Source organism: Penicillium hordei (assembly GCF_028827395.1).
Source record: "Penicillium hordei strain IBT 12815 chromosome Unknown utg000004l_segment0_segment0, whole genome shotgun sequence".
Classification (NCBI taxonomy): Eukaryota; Fungi; Ascomycota; class Eurotiomycetes; order Eurotiales; family Aspergillaceae; genus Penicillium; species Penicillium hordei.
Genome location: NW_026623145.1, coordinates 3,096,184 through 3,111,934, shown reverse-complemented (window position 1 = coordinate 3,111,934; position 15,751 = coordinate 3,096,184). Strand labels below are relative to the sequence as shown.

The following is a 15,751-nucleotide window of genomic DNA, read 5'->3' as shown; positions in this document are numbered from 1 at the left end:
CTGGATGATTTTGTATTTTTAAGTCTTTGCCCGAATATTTGTCCGCTTTGGTACGGAACTACTAAACTGCTGTAGCCCTGCGGTATCTCAGAGTAAACACTGAGCTTTGTGTAAATGCAAAAGAAATTAGGAGGTTAGAGTGTCGCGGTGCTGTTACTATAACTCCGGGGCTAGTTATGTACGGAGTTACTCAGCGGTCACATGTTCCGACGTCCTTGGAATAACTATTCATCTTTCTCTATCTTCCTCCGCTCTGACATCATTCTCCGTATACTCTCCCCCTGTGTCTCCATCCATCTCTGGATGTTCAAATTTCATATCTCCGTCTTAAGTCAGGTTCATGACTAGTCAAGATGGCTTCTCGTCATCCTTTGTGGAGACCGTAGCAGGATTCACAGCGGGAATTGTGTCAACTCTGTCTCTGCATCCTCTTGACATGGTCAAAACGAGACTACAAGGCAAGCTTCAATTTTATCTTGGCTCCTCTTGGGTTATAGAGTGACTAACCCTGTTTTCATATATGTAGTCGATCGATCATCTTCGCAATTTGGGGGTTCACTGCGAATCATTCGCAATATCTTCTCTCATGAGGGTGGCTGTGTCGCTTTTTACCGAGGACTTACCCCCAATCTTATCGGAAATTCCACAAGTTGGGCGTTGTACTTTTTATGCTACAGCAGCTTGAAGGATACCATTCGAGCCTATCGCGAGGGGAGGGAGCAGATTCTCACATCGTCTGATTATCTTCTCGCATCTGGCAGTGCGGGTATGCACCTATCATGTCCAATTCAGCATCGTTTCTCCGTTCCTCAGTTAACCTGTGAATCTCCATAGGCGTTATTACGTCGGTCCTCACCAATCCAATCTGGGTGATCAAAACTCGCATGTTGTCAACAGGATCGCATGCTCCAGGGGCGTATTCTTCATTTGCATCCGGGGCCAAACAGATATACCAGGTGGAAGGAATACCCGGCTTTTACCGAGGTCTCATACCAGCCCTATTTGGCGTCAGCCATGGTGCCCTTCAGTTTATGGCATATGAGCAGTTGAAAAACTTCAGATTCCGGTCGATGAATACCATGGACTCAATTGAGGGCAGCCATTTGGGCGCCGAGCGGGCACTGGGTAATGTTGATTTTTTGGTCATCTCCAGTCTATCAAAAATCTTCGCTGGCAGTGTGACGTATCCTTACCAAGTAATTAGGTCCCGGTTGCAAACTTATGAGGCCCACCTGATCTACCGTGGGGCCATTGATGTTTTTTCCCAGTTATGGGCTCAAGAGGGGATTGCGGGTTTCTATAAGGGTCTTGGTCCAAATCTCTTCCGGGTCCTTCCAAGCACGTGGGTGACCTTCCTGGTATACGAGAATACTAAGGTCTACCTATTTCGGCTGGCGCAAAAACCATGGAATACTTCCTACTGATTTCTGCCCATCCTTATTGTATCAATTTGATCTTACCAGATACTACCTGCCTTTAATTGGGCTTACAGGAATGTCCTAATTTGTGTATTCGCCGATTTACATTATAACCCGATAGGATGCATATGGAATGCAGTTGGGTCTCCATTTCGACGCGCGCCCCCCCATCACCAAACTCCCTTTATGATGATCTAGATGATTCTGTAGTTTGCATTGTATATAAAGAGCTACACAAATATTCCGATCTTATTACCTCCTAGAGGATTAGCGCTTCGAAGTTAGTCCTAATAGCTGATAAAATTAGACTTTGTTAGCTTAAGAAGCTCTTTATTCCTAGTACTTCTTTACGTCCAAAAGGGGGGGTATTAGTTTTTAATACTCGACGGCTATAGAAGTTATTTAACGCCTTAATTTAATAAAATTTACAACGTATTTCATATACGAGTGGTCTACCCTATCTAAAACGCGTCAATTAATTTAACCACTATTTCTTCAACTACCTACTTGTTACGATATAACCAGACGTGAGGCTATTCCTAGATTGGTGCCTTAGGCCTATAGGAGGTTTGACCTCTCCGGAGGGGGATCGCCTATATTTCCCTATCCTTCCGAGAAGGGTTCCCTATAATTACGGGACCCCGCTCTACGTATTATATTTCCTCCCGCTATTAATATAGGGAGACTATATATAAATTAGACTATATAGAGGAAACCTAACGGTTCTTTAAGAAATAGTCTTTAACTTTTAGAACTACCTATTTTATTACCTTCTCCTACCTAATTAATAGGTACCTACCCTAACGTATTCGGTAAGCGAGTAGCTACTATAAGCGAGTGGCCACCCTAACTAAAACCTACTAATTTAAATATATATACGTTAACCAAAACTCTATTAAATTGAATAAACTAAAATCATTATCTATCTAGACATATCTCTCTTCTATATCCTAGCTTCCTATATATTCTATACCCCTGGGGGGGCCGCGTACGTGGCTAAATAGCCGATTCTCTAGGTATACCGGGGCCGGGGGAGGTACTTTAGTTGCTTCCTATTGCTATATAATTAATATAGAGGCTTCTTAAACTAAGAGGCCTTCTTCTATAGGTATATACCTTCGGGATCTAGTACGTTTTTGTTTCTACTTCTCGTTAGCGGCGCGTAATTCCTTATTTTCGTTAGCGAGTAAGATAGTACGTTATATTATAAGACGGAAGCCCTTTATAAGCTAGTTTAATATACGATCTAATAGGCTAGGCGGGCTCCGAGATCTTATATAAAGTAGAGCTTTAATTAATAAAGCCTATCGATATAGTTCTTTCTTTATAAAGGGGGTTTTTAGGGTAAAATTCTAGCTTAATTTACTCCCCCTACTTAGAGGGGGGGTAGATATTCGGAGCTAGATATTAAGCTTTAAGATTACTCGGTTAGGTCTAAATAATACTAAACCGGCTACTATAAAGCTATTTTTAATCGTCTCCGATTTAAAGGCTTTAATTCGTATAAAGGGGTATACTTCGAGGAAGTTAAGTTTATTAATATAGTTAATCCCGTTCTATATCTTAATTTTAACTATCCGACTATATATACGTTTTAATACTATAAAATAACTAATATCTAGAGGTTATAATAGATAAGATAAATATACTAGTATATAGATTAGTATTACTTTATTTTACTTATAAATTTTATTAAATTAAAGTATTAAATAACTTTTATAGCTATTAAGTATTAAAAGTCGATACCCCCCCTTCGTATATAAAGAAGTAGTCGAAATAAAGAGCTTTTCGAGCTAACGAAGGCTAATTTTATCGGAGGTCTAGCTATTAGGACTAACTTCGAAGCGCTAATCCTCTAGGAGGCTATCGAACTATAATTTAATAAAGACTTTACCTTTAAAAACTATATATAGAGGAAGGGCCTAGCTAGAAGTATTCGTATACTTAATAATAGTTATCTACTCTTAATTTCTAGGTTATAAAACCGGCCTCTAACTATAGTATTTACTCCTTATAATAACCTTTATAGTTATAGTTAATCCTATTATAAAGCCGGTCTTATCGAAGTTATAGATATCGTTAGGGTCGATCCTAAATTAAAGGATAGTTTTTTAAATAAGATTAAACTACCCTTAAATAATTTTAGGGTCTTTATATTTCGCGCGCTCGTAATTATATCGTTTCGAGAATTAGGAGGAAAGGAGAGGATACCGTTTTATATAGTTAAATATCTATTTTTCGCTAACCGAAAGAACTAGGGTAGTTCTACGCTTTTAAAGAAGAAGATCTACTATTTCTCGTACTATAGAGGGCCGAGGGGCCGCTCTACGTAGATCTATAGAGAGAATCTATTTTTAAAGAGACTCCTCTTTAATTTTAGTCAATTTCGAGCAATTAGCGTATAAAATTACGCGGTATTATACTCTATTAATTCGGCGGCGGAGAGTTATACGCGGGATATTAAATATATACGTAGTAAGAGAAATAGAGCTAATATCTCTATTTTTAAAAGCCTAGATAGCTAATAAGATCCTACCCTCTTACTCTATTAAATTTCTAGAGGATTAAGAGCGTATTAGTAGTATAGTAGGTAGTTAAATTAACTAAGTACTAATTTATAGACGCGTTTTTAGTTAGGGTAGCTACTCGCTTATAGTAGCTACTCGCTTACTAAATACGTTAACTTATAAAGTATCTTTTAATAATTCTATTTCTTTTTCTTCGATTATCTAGGAGAATAGTATTAAGAACCCGCTCTACTCCTACTATAAAAGAGATACCGAACCCTCCCTAAATTACTAGAGAAATACCCCCTAATAAAGCTATTTTCTAGGCTAATCTAATTAAACTAATTACCGACTTTAATATAAATCTTATAACGACTTAAGCTACTATAAAGAAGCTATAGAGACTTAAGAACCTCTAGGATTAGGTTAAGACTCTTAGATCTTAGTTTATAGGCCGAACCTTAAATAAACCCTTAATAAGCCCTTACTAAAATATATATAATACCTCTAGTAAAGACTAAGAAATTAAACTTAAGAGTATACCTATATTTACCCTTAATTATATCTTATAGTAATACTAAGAATAGCTCTTAAACCTATAATAATAATTTAAAAGAATACTAAAGCGCTATTATAACGATCGGATCTAGATTCTTAGAGTATTTAGTAATATAAATATAATTTATAGATAAAGATAATATAGATATATTAATAAAAAGATATTAGTTCTACTATAAAATCTTAAAAAAGACTAGCTTTATTTTAAAAACTAGATCTTAACTTTTTATTAAGAATATAGCTATTTTAGAATCTAAGATAATAAGCTAATTTAAGAAAATATATTAATAGAGAGATAAAGATCTCTAAGAATTTTATATATATTTCGATATATTAGAATATTATTTTCTAAAAATAGTAAAAAAAAAGAGAGCTCTTTCCTTTTTTATAAAATTTCTATATAACTTTTAAAATAAAATCCGCTATTATATTATTAAATTCTTTAAAATCTAAAAAGATATAATTAATATTATATATTATTTTTAAGATCTTAAAAAATTATAGTCGAATTATAAATAGAAATATATTAAAATTACTAAAAATATATTATAAAAAAGAAACTTTAATTAAAACTTCTAAAAGTCTAAATTTATAGAGAAATCTAAATCTAAAAGAGATAAAGATATACTATTAGATAAACGTCTAAACCTTATTAAAGATAATAGGAAATATAATTAATATTTTAATTATAGGAGTAAAAAGTACTACTTTAATAAATATTTAAACCCTTCTAAAGACTAAATAATTATAATAATATAATTAGCCCTATAAGAAAATAATAGCGAGATAAAATAACTTCTATATCTCTCTATCTTTTTTTATAATAGGAACTAGAACTTAGCTTTATCTTTCGATTATTATCTAAAATAATCTTAAAATCTATATAAATCTTAATAATAAAGCTAAAGTTAATCTTATAAACTTCTAATTTATTAAGAGATATAAACTTAATTAAATAAAACTTTCTATATCTCTTCTCTATACTATTAATTTAAAAGATACTATCTATCGATTTATTTATATCTATATAGTAATCGATTAAGACCTCTTAACTCTCTAAAAGCTTTATTTTTCTCTCTATAATAATAATTTATAATCTTAATATCTATATTATAAAATAAAATAGCCTTTAATAGTTTAGAATATCTTTTATTAAAATTCTATCTTTAGCCTACTTTACTAAGAAAATCTATAACTTTATATATATTTTCGCTATAATTAAACTATTTAAAGAAGTATAGCTATCTATTAATTATAATATTACTAAAGTATCGCTAGAATATTACTAATTACTTACTAAATTAATATAATTTTAAGACTTCTTTTTATCCTAAAATTTAAAAACCTTACTTTCTTTAAATAAATATAATTATATTATCGACCTAACTCTAGAAGTAAAGATCCTATTTAGTCCTATATATCCCTTATTATAAAAGGAGTTTATAGAGTTATAAAAATATCCTAATAAAAACCTTTAAAATAGTCGAATCTATAAATCTAAAAGCCTTATTAAGGCCTTTATCTTATTTATATTAAAGTCTAATAGGAACTTATAACTCTATATCGATTACTAGGGATTTAGTAAGATTTTAGTTAAAAATTAGTATTTATTATCTCTTATTTTAGAGATTTTAGACTAGCTTTCTAGCTTTAAGATCTTTAGTAAGATCGATATTTAAAACGCCTATTATTAAATCTATATTAAAAAAGGTAATAAGTAGAAAACTATATTTTAAACCTACTATAAATATTATAAATATATAATTATATCTTTTAGTCTTATAAACGCTCTAATAATCTTTTAAAATTATATTTATATAGCGCTTTATAATATTTTTAATACCTTTTTAATAGTATATCTTAATAATATCTTTATATTCTCTTTAGACTAGGAATTATATATAAATTATCTTTACTAAATAATAAAATAATTATAGAAAGTAGGCCTCTATACTAAGCTTAGTAAATATATCTTCTATTAAAATTAAATCGACTTCTTAGGGTTTATTATATCTTTAAAAGGCGTTTTAATAGACCCTTATTAGGTTACTAATATCGCTTTATAGGAGATTCTTAAGTCCTATTAAAATATCTAAATATTCTTAGGATTTTATAATTTCTATTATAGATTTATTAGGAATTACTCTTAAATTATATTACTACTTATAATCTTATTAAAAAATAATAAAAATAGATAAAAGCTATATTAGGTTAATCTAATATTTAGCGAAAAGATAGCTTTTTACTACCTAATTACTATCTTTTAATTAGTATCTTTCCTTCGATACTTCGATTTATTAAAGCCGATTCGGCTAAAAATAGATATATTAGATAATATTATAGCTAAGATTCTTTTTTAACTAAATAAGAATAGGGTATAGTATTTAATAGCTTTCTAATTATAAAAGTTTAATAAGATAAAGATCTTTTATAGAATACTAGATTAAAAGCTATTTATTATTATATATTCGTTTAAATATTAGCGATACTATTTTAAAAGGAGTATTTACTTAATTAAAATATTTTTAGATTATTCGAATCTTTAAGTTTTTATAAAATAGCTAAAACTTAATAATAAATAAGTATAATAATACTTAGTCTTTACTTTATTTAATTTTATAATAAGATATTATATTAAGAAGAATAATCTTATAAATAGACCCTTTTAGTATTAACTATTAAATAACTATAAGATTAATTTAATCTTATTATTAAGCCGCTAAATAGCTAGCGAATTATAGATAACTAATTACTATTCTATTATAGTCTAGTCGCTAATTATAAGTACGCTTATTTTAAATATCTTATATTTTAAAAAGAATAAAGATAGGGATAAATTAATTAATATAATCGATAAGAAAGAGCTTAGATATATATATTATCTCTTTAATATATAGATTAGGCTAGCTTACGCCTTTAAAAAGCTTATTAAATAACTTTAAAGTAAAGACCTAAAGACTTAATATTAAAGGACTATTATAAAGTAGTTAATTCTAGGGTTAAAGAGCTAGAGTATTAGACCTAAGGGTTTTTTATAATTTAAAGAATATATTTATATCTTTATAAGAAGTAATTTAAGAACTAAATTATTAAATATTTACTATAATAATCCTTTAACTAGCTATTTTAGATATATAAGAATACTTAAACTAATAAAAAGGAAATATTACTAGCTAAATCTTTATTTAGATATTATTAAATATATAAGGAATTATTAGATCTACTAAAGTATTATAATAAGAATATATAAGCTAACGTATTTCACAAGCGAGCCGCCACCACAAGCGAGCCGCCATCTCCAAAACACATAGTAAATGCGATAGATTACAATTTGAGATCTTAACAACGTTAGCCTATGAGCACCTTAACTTGTAGTCTAATGACCTTTTGATGATATCTAGCCTCTTTAGAGAGTTTGGGAAATGTTTAGCTCTTATTTATCGAGATATATATATTTCTAACTTATAGTAATGTAATTTCCCGTAAGTTTTGAAATAAGGCTAATATATTATTTCTATTTCTTGAAAGTGATATATAGTTTTAATAAGCCTTATCAAAAGTTATCGACAAGCAATAAAGCAAAACAAAAACGTGGTTGTTGAGATATAAATATAGAGAATGTCGCATTTACTATGTGTTTTGGAGATGGCGGCTCGCTTGTGGTGGCGGCTCGCTTGTGAAATACGTTATATAAAAAGCTCTAATTATTACTAATCCTTTTATAACTTTTTATAGAAATTTTAATAGATTTTATAATAAGTCTACTATTAATAATATTTAAAGATAGATTAGTTAATATAATTCTTATTATTATTAATAGATTTATAAAATAGTCGCTATTCCTTCCTATTTTATTAATAATTATTATTAGAGATCTCGCTAAACTATTCTATAATTATATTAAACTATACTCTAGACCCTTTAAAGATATTATATCCGATTATAAATTATTATTTATAAATAAATTCTAATTAAAACTATACTATTTATTATAAATATATCTTAGGCTTTTAATAATATTTTATTTATAAACTAATAGATAAATAGAATATATAAACTAAATCCTTAAATATTATCTCTAGTATTTTATAGATAATAAATAAGTCTTATAGATTTCTTTATTAAAATCTATTAAATTTATATATAATAATATTATTAATATAATAATTAGTATATTTTTATTTTAGACTTTATTAGAATACTTATCTAACTTTTAGTAATATTTTAAAGGTAAAACTCTTTATAAAAAGGTCCTAATAATATTTATATAAGATAAAAAAATTAAAAAATCTTTATTAGAAACTATAAAAATACTAATAAAAGAAAAATAAAATTATAATAAAATATTATAATAAAGATTATATTCTAATATAATTTAAAAAAAAGAGATTTTATTAGTTTATTAATAAAAAATCTTAGATTAAAAGAGAGTAGAAAATTAGTATTTTATTTTATTAGCTTTTTTTATATTTTATAAGCTATTAAATAAGCTTACTATCTAAACTTATTTTAATAATATAATCGAATCTATAATATCTTCTATATAACTTTCTTTAAATTATAAAGAAAATTATTTAGAAAAGGTAGCGAATCCTTATTAATATCTAACTTAAAAGATAAAAAAGAATATAAAATTAAAAAAATATATAATAAAAAATAAATAAAAAATAAAAAATACTTTTTTATTAAATAAAAAGGATAGTCTTTAAAATATAATTATTAGATTTTTTAAAGAGATATAAAAAATATAATTAAAATAATATACTTTTACTAAAAGTAGAAAAAGAAAAAAAAATCTTTAATTACTATAAAGAGATAGCGAAACTATCTTAAAAGATAAAAGAAACCTAGCTAATAAATATAAAAAAAGATATTAAAATAATAGTATAATAAAAATATCTAAAAATATAATTAAGCCTACTTTTAAATCTTTTCTAAAAAAATAAAAAAATCTATTATAGTCCGCTTCTCTATTTTATTACCTCTAATAAAGATATTATTATTTATATTAGAATTTAAGATATTTTAAGCCTTATAAATCTTTACTAAAATAATTTTAAAAAATATCTATTTTATTAAAGTGTAAGTCTATAGAATATATCCTTTATCTCTAAATAATAGATATATAAATCTCTTTAAAAAATAAGCTACTCTCTACTTCTAAATATTAAAGAAATTAAAAGTAATAATAAAAGGAAGTATAGATCGGCGGCTTATAAAAAATATATTATAATTAGTATAGGTTTACTACTAAAACTATAATTAGAGAATACCGAAACCTTTACTTAAAATTATCTTATTATATATCTTAATCTAGGCCTTATTACTAGTTAACCTATACTTCTTATAATAAGCCTACTTTAAGGCGTCGAAAGACTTATAGAGCTTTATTATCTTCTTAACGACTATTTAATAAGTCTTTATAGAATATAGCTATTCTAGCTTACTAATATCCTTTTTAATACTATTAATATTAATCTAGTCTAGCTAGAATACTTTATAGGCTTATACTAATATATTATTTAAATCTTAATAGTTATCGAGTACTATAGTTATAGTCTAAGAATTATTAACTACTATCTTTATATATAAAACTTAATAAAACTTATAGGAATATATATCGAAGCGTAGCTAGAATACTACTTATATATAACCGAAGCTTTAGCGTCTATTATATAATTAATTTTAAAAGGGTAAGTCTAGTCCTTTTTTTACTTAATATAACCGGTAAGCGAGCCGCTACTATAAGCGAGCCGCTACCCTACCTAAACCTATTATATTTAATTATATTTATCTTAACTATAACGCTATTAAATTAAATATACTAAAATGATCTATTCTCTAGATATATATTTCTTTTATAACCTTAGTTTTTATAAAACCTATATATTAGTAATACTCTTATTTATAGCTATAAAGGTAGCGAGAGCCGTCTCTACTAGTAGGGGAGAGGTACTTTATCTACTTCTACCGGCTTAGTAATTAATTAAGAAGCTTCTTAAACTAAGAGGCCTTCTTTAGTAGGTATCTACTTCTAGGATCTAGTACGCTTTTACTTCTACTTCTCGTTAGCGGCGTATAATTCGCTTATTTCCTTCTCGAGAAATACGGCGGACTATATAGTAATTAGTATATCTTTAAGACCTAGTTTATAGCGGAATTAAGAGGACTTAGAGGGCTCTTTAATCTTATACAAAGTAATACTTTAATTAATAAAGCTTACTTTTATAATTAGATATATTTCGATAGGGTTTAGGGGTCCTAATTACTACCCCGGCTTAGAGGGGGGGTCGGGGTTCGAAGCTAGATATTAAGCTTTAAAATCACTCGGTTAGGTCTAAATAGTACTAAACCGGCTACTACGAAGCTATTTTTAATCGTCTCCGATTTAAAAGCTTTAATTCGTATAAGGGGGTATACTTCGAGGAAGTTAAGTTTATCGATATAGTTAATCCGGTTCTATATCTTAAATTTAACTATCTAACTATATATACGTTTTAATACTATAAAATAGCCGATATTAAGAGGTTATAAAAGATAAGAAGAGTATAGAGGTATATAGATTAATATAATCTTATTTTCTTTATAGATTTTATCGAACCTCGGGATTAAATAACTTCTATAGCCGTTAAAAGTCGATACCCCCCCTTCGTACGTAAAGAAGTAATCGGAATAAAGAGCTTTTTAAGCTAGCGAAGGCTAATTTTATTAGAAGTCTAGCTATTAGGACTAACTTCGAAGCGCTAATCCTCTAGGAGGCTATCGAACTATAATTTAATAAAGACTTTATCTTTAAAAATTATATATAGAGGAAGGGCCTAGCTAGAAGTATTTATATATCTAATAATAGTTACTTACTCTCGATTTCTAGGTTATAAAACCGGCCTCTGACTATAGTATTTACTCCTCGTAATAACCTTCGTAGTTATAGTTAATCCTATTACGAAACCGGTTTTATCGAAGTTATAGATATCGTCGGGGTCGATCCTAAATTAAAGGATAGTTTTTTAAAAGATTAAACTACCCCTTAATAATGTTAGGGTCTTTATATTTCGTACGCTTATAGTTATATCGTTTTAAGAATCGGGAGAAAAGGAGAGGATACTATTTTATATAGTTAAATACCTATTTTTCGCCGACCGAAAGGACTAGGGTAGTTCTACGCTTTTAAAGAAGAAGATCTACTATTTCTCGTACTATAGAGGGCTAGGGGGCTACTCTACGTAAATCTATAGAGAGAATCTATTTTTAAAGAGACTCCTCTTTAATCTCTATTAATTTATATAAATTAGCGCGTATAGTACTTCGTTCGGTATAGCCGTTAAGACGGTCGGGTAAAATTAAACGTAGGATATTAAATATATACGTAGTAAAAGAAATAGAGCTAATATCTCTATTTTTAAAGGCCTAGATAGCTAATAAAAGCCTACCCTCTTACTCTATTAGATTTTTAGAGGATTAAGAGCGAATTAGTAGTATAGTAGGTAGTTAAACTAATAGAGATCTAATTCCTAGACGCGTTTTAGGTAGGGTAGCGGCTCGCTTATAGTAGCGGCTCGCTTACCGGTTACGTTAGCGATTATAATATATAGGTAGTATATATATTGAAGGATCTTAAGAAATACGAACTAAGGCCTTTAAAAAAGGGCGGGTATTATATATAAGGTTTTATTAAGATATTATAAAGGTTTAGATATCTTAAAACCGAAGAAGAGCTAACGAAATAATAACCTAAATAAAGAAAAAGTAAGAGAAGTAAGATATAAAGAGAAGAAGAAAAACGAAAAGAGGTTATAAGATTAAAATAAAGGGATATATCCCCTATTTTTATAGGCAAAATCTTAATTTATTTATATTCCTATCTATTTTATATTATTTACCCTATTATATACCTCCTCTCTATTATTTATTACCCTATATAAAGGTACGCGATTTATAGAGGGAGAATAATTTATTACGATATAACTAGATATAAGGCTATTCCTAGATTAGTACCTTAGGCCTATAGGAGGTTTAACCTCTCCGGAGGGGGATCGCCTATATTTCCCTATCCTTCCGAGAAAGGTTCCCTATAATTATAGGACCCCGCTCTACGTATTATATTTCCTCCCGCTATTAATATAGGGAGACTATATATAAATTAGACTATATAGAGGAAACTTAACGGTTCTTTAAGAAATAGTCTTTGACTTGTAGAACTACCTATCTTATTACCTTCTCCTACCTGATTGATAGGTACCTACCCTGACTTATAGAGTATCTTTTAACACTACTATACTACTAATACGCTCCCGGAGCTCTAAAGATTTAATAGAGTAAGAGGGTAGGATCTTATTAGCTATCTAGGCTTTTAAGAATTAAGAAATCCTTTTAATTTATAAAGTAGCGCGCTATTTCGAAGTCCTAAAGTCGACTCTCATCCGCCGACTAAAGGGTACCTCTTATCGTACGATATCTCGCGCTAATTTATAAAAGTTAACTAGAATTAAAGAAGAGTCTTTTAAAAAATAGATTCTCTTTATAGATCTATATAGAGTAGCCCTCTAGCTCTCTATAGTATAAGAAATAGTAGATATTTTTCTTTAAAAGCGTAGAACTATCCTAGTCCTTTCGGTCGGCGAAAACTAGGTTACGAATTTCGTTAAAAGGCGTCCTCTCCTTTCCTCCTAATTCTCGAAATAGTATAATTATAAATATATAGAATATAAAGACCCTAAAATTATTAAGAAGTAATTTAATCTAATTTAAAAGATAATCCTTTAATTTAAGATCGATCTTAATAATATATATCTATAACTTTAATAGGACTAGTTTTATAATAAGATTAATTATAACTATAAAGGTTATTATAAGGAGTAAATACTATAGTTAGAGGCTAGTTTTATAACCTAGAAATTAAGAGTAAGTAACTATTATTAAGTATATAAATATTTCTAGCTAGGCCTTTCCTCTATATATAATTTTTAAAGATAATATCTTTATTAAATTATAGTTTAATAGCTTTCTAAAAGACTATCGTTCCGAAGTTAGTTTTAATAGCTAGACATTTAATAAAATTTATAAATAAAATAAAATAATACTAATCTATATATTAGCTTATTTATTTTATCTTTTATAGTCTTTAAATATTAGTTATTTTATAGTATTAAAATATATATATAGTCGGATAATTAAATTTACGATATAGAACTAGATTAATTATATCGATAAACTTAACTTCTTTAAAGTATACTACTAGATATAAATTAACGCCTTCAAATTAGAGACTATTAAAAATAGCTTTATAGTAGCGGGTTTAGTCCTATTTAGATCTAAGTTATTTTAAAGCTTAATATCTAGCTTCGAACCCTAAACCCCCTAGCTAGCTAGACTTAATATGTGAATTAGTACGCCGTTTTAATATATCATATATAACCTTACGCGACCGTCTCTCCGGCTATACTTAATAGAGTACTATATACGTTAATTACTCGAAATTAACTAGAATTAAAGAGGAATCCCTTAAAAAATAGATTCTCTCTATAGATCTATATAGAGTTGCCCCCCGGCCCTCTATAGTATAAGAAATAGTAGATCTTCTTCTTTAAAAGTATAGAACTACCTTAGTTCCTTCGGTCGGCTAAAATTAGGTTACGAAATTTATTAAATAATATCCTCTTATTAAAAGATACTCTATAAGTTAGGGTAGGTGCCTATCAATTAGGTAGGAGAAGGTAATAAGATAGGTAGTTCTAAAAGTCAAAGACTATTTCTTAAAGAACCGTTAGGTTTCCTCTATATAGTCTAATTTATATATAGTCTCCCTATATTAATAGTGGGAGGAAATATAATATATAGAGCGGGGTCTTATAATTATAGGGAACCCTTCTCGGAAGGATAGGGAAATATAGGCGATCCCCCTCCGGAGAGGTTAAACCTCCTATAGGCCTAAGGTACTAATCTAAAAATAGCCTTACGTCTAGTTATATTATAATAAATTATTCCCCCTCTATAAATCGCGCACCTTTATATAGGGTAATAGGTAATAGGGAGGAAGTATATAATAGGATAAACGATATAAAATAGGTAGGAATATAAATAAAGCGAGATTTTATCTATAAAAATAAGAGATATATCTCTTTATTTTAATCCTGTAGTCTCCTTTCGTTTTTCTTCTTCTTTTTATATCTTATTTCTCTTAATTTTTCTTTATTTAGGTTATTATTTTATTAGCTCTTCTTCGGTTTTAAGATATCTAAACCTTTATAATATCTTAACGAAATCTTATATATAATACTCGCCTTTTTTTAGAGGCCCTAGTTCGTATTAAGATCCTCTAGTATATATACTACTTATATATTATAATCGCTAAATAGAAGGAGGACTAAACTCGCCCTTTTAAGATTAACTATATAATAGACGCTAAAGCTTTAGTTATATATAAGTAGTATTTTAGCTATATTTCGATATATATTTTTATAAGTTTTATTAAATTTTATATATAGAGATAGCGGCTAATAATTCTTAGGCTACGACTATAGTACTTAGCGACTATTAGAACCTAAGTAATATACTACTAATATAGGTCTATAAAGTATTCTAGCTAGAATAGACTAGATTAATATTAATAGTATTAAAAGGGACAATAGTAAGCTAGAATAGCTATATTCTATAGAGACTTATTAAGTAGTCGCTAAGAAGATAATAGAGCTTTATAAGTCCTTTAATACTCTAAAGTAGACTTACTATAAGAAGTATAAATTAATTAGTAATAAAACTTAGATTAAAATATATAATAAGATAATTTTAAATAAAGGTTTTAGCGTTTTCTAATTATAATTTTAGTAGTAAATCTATATTAACTATAATATATTTCTTATAGACCGCTAATCTATACTTCCTTTTATTATCGCCTCTAACTTCTTTAATCTTTAGAAGTAAAAAGTAGCCTATCTTTTAAAGGGACTTATATATCTATTATTTAAGGATAAGGGATATATTCTATAAATCTTAATAAAGCGGGTATTTTTCGAAAGTATTTTAGTAGAAGTTCGTAAGGCTTAAGATATCTTAGACTCTAATATAAATAATAATATCTCTATTAGAGGTAATAAGATAGAGAAGCGGATTATAATAGATTTCTTTATTCTCTTAAAAAAGATTTAAAAGTAAATCTAGTTATATTTTTTGATACTTTTAACGTATTTCACCACCGAGTGGTCCACACCCCCGAGTGGTCCACCCTATCCACCCCATTAAATTTAAATGCATTTATCGCAACCATAACGC

The 15,751-nt window shown here is 28.2% G+C and overlaps 1 protein-coding gene across 1 annotated transcript; it reads left to right on the top strand.

Moving 5' to 3' along the window:
- Positions 1–353: 353 nt before the first annotated feature.
- On the top strand, positions 354–1,424 carry N7537_008348 (putative mitochondrial folate carrier protein Flx1; the record flags this gene model as incomplete). Its single annotated transcript, XM_056899403.1, has 3 exons — positions 354–363; positions 527–766; positions 835–1,424. The coding sequence occupies 3 exons, from the start codon at positions 354–356 to the stop codon at positions 1,422–1,424; spliced, it is 840 nt and encodes a 279-aa protein (XP_056751479.1).
- Positions 1,425–15,751: the final 14,327 nt, after the last annotated feature.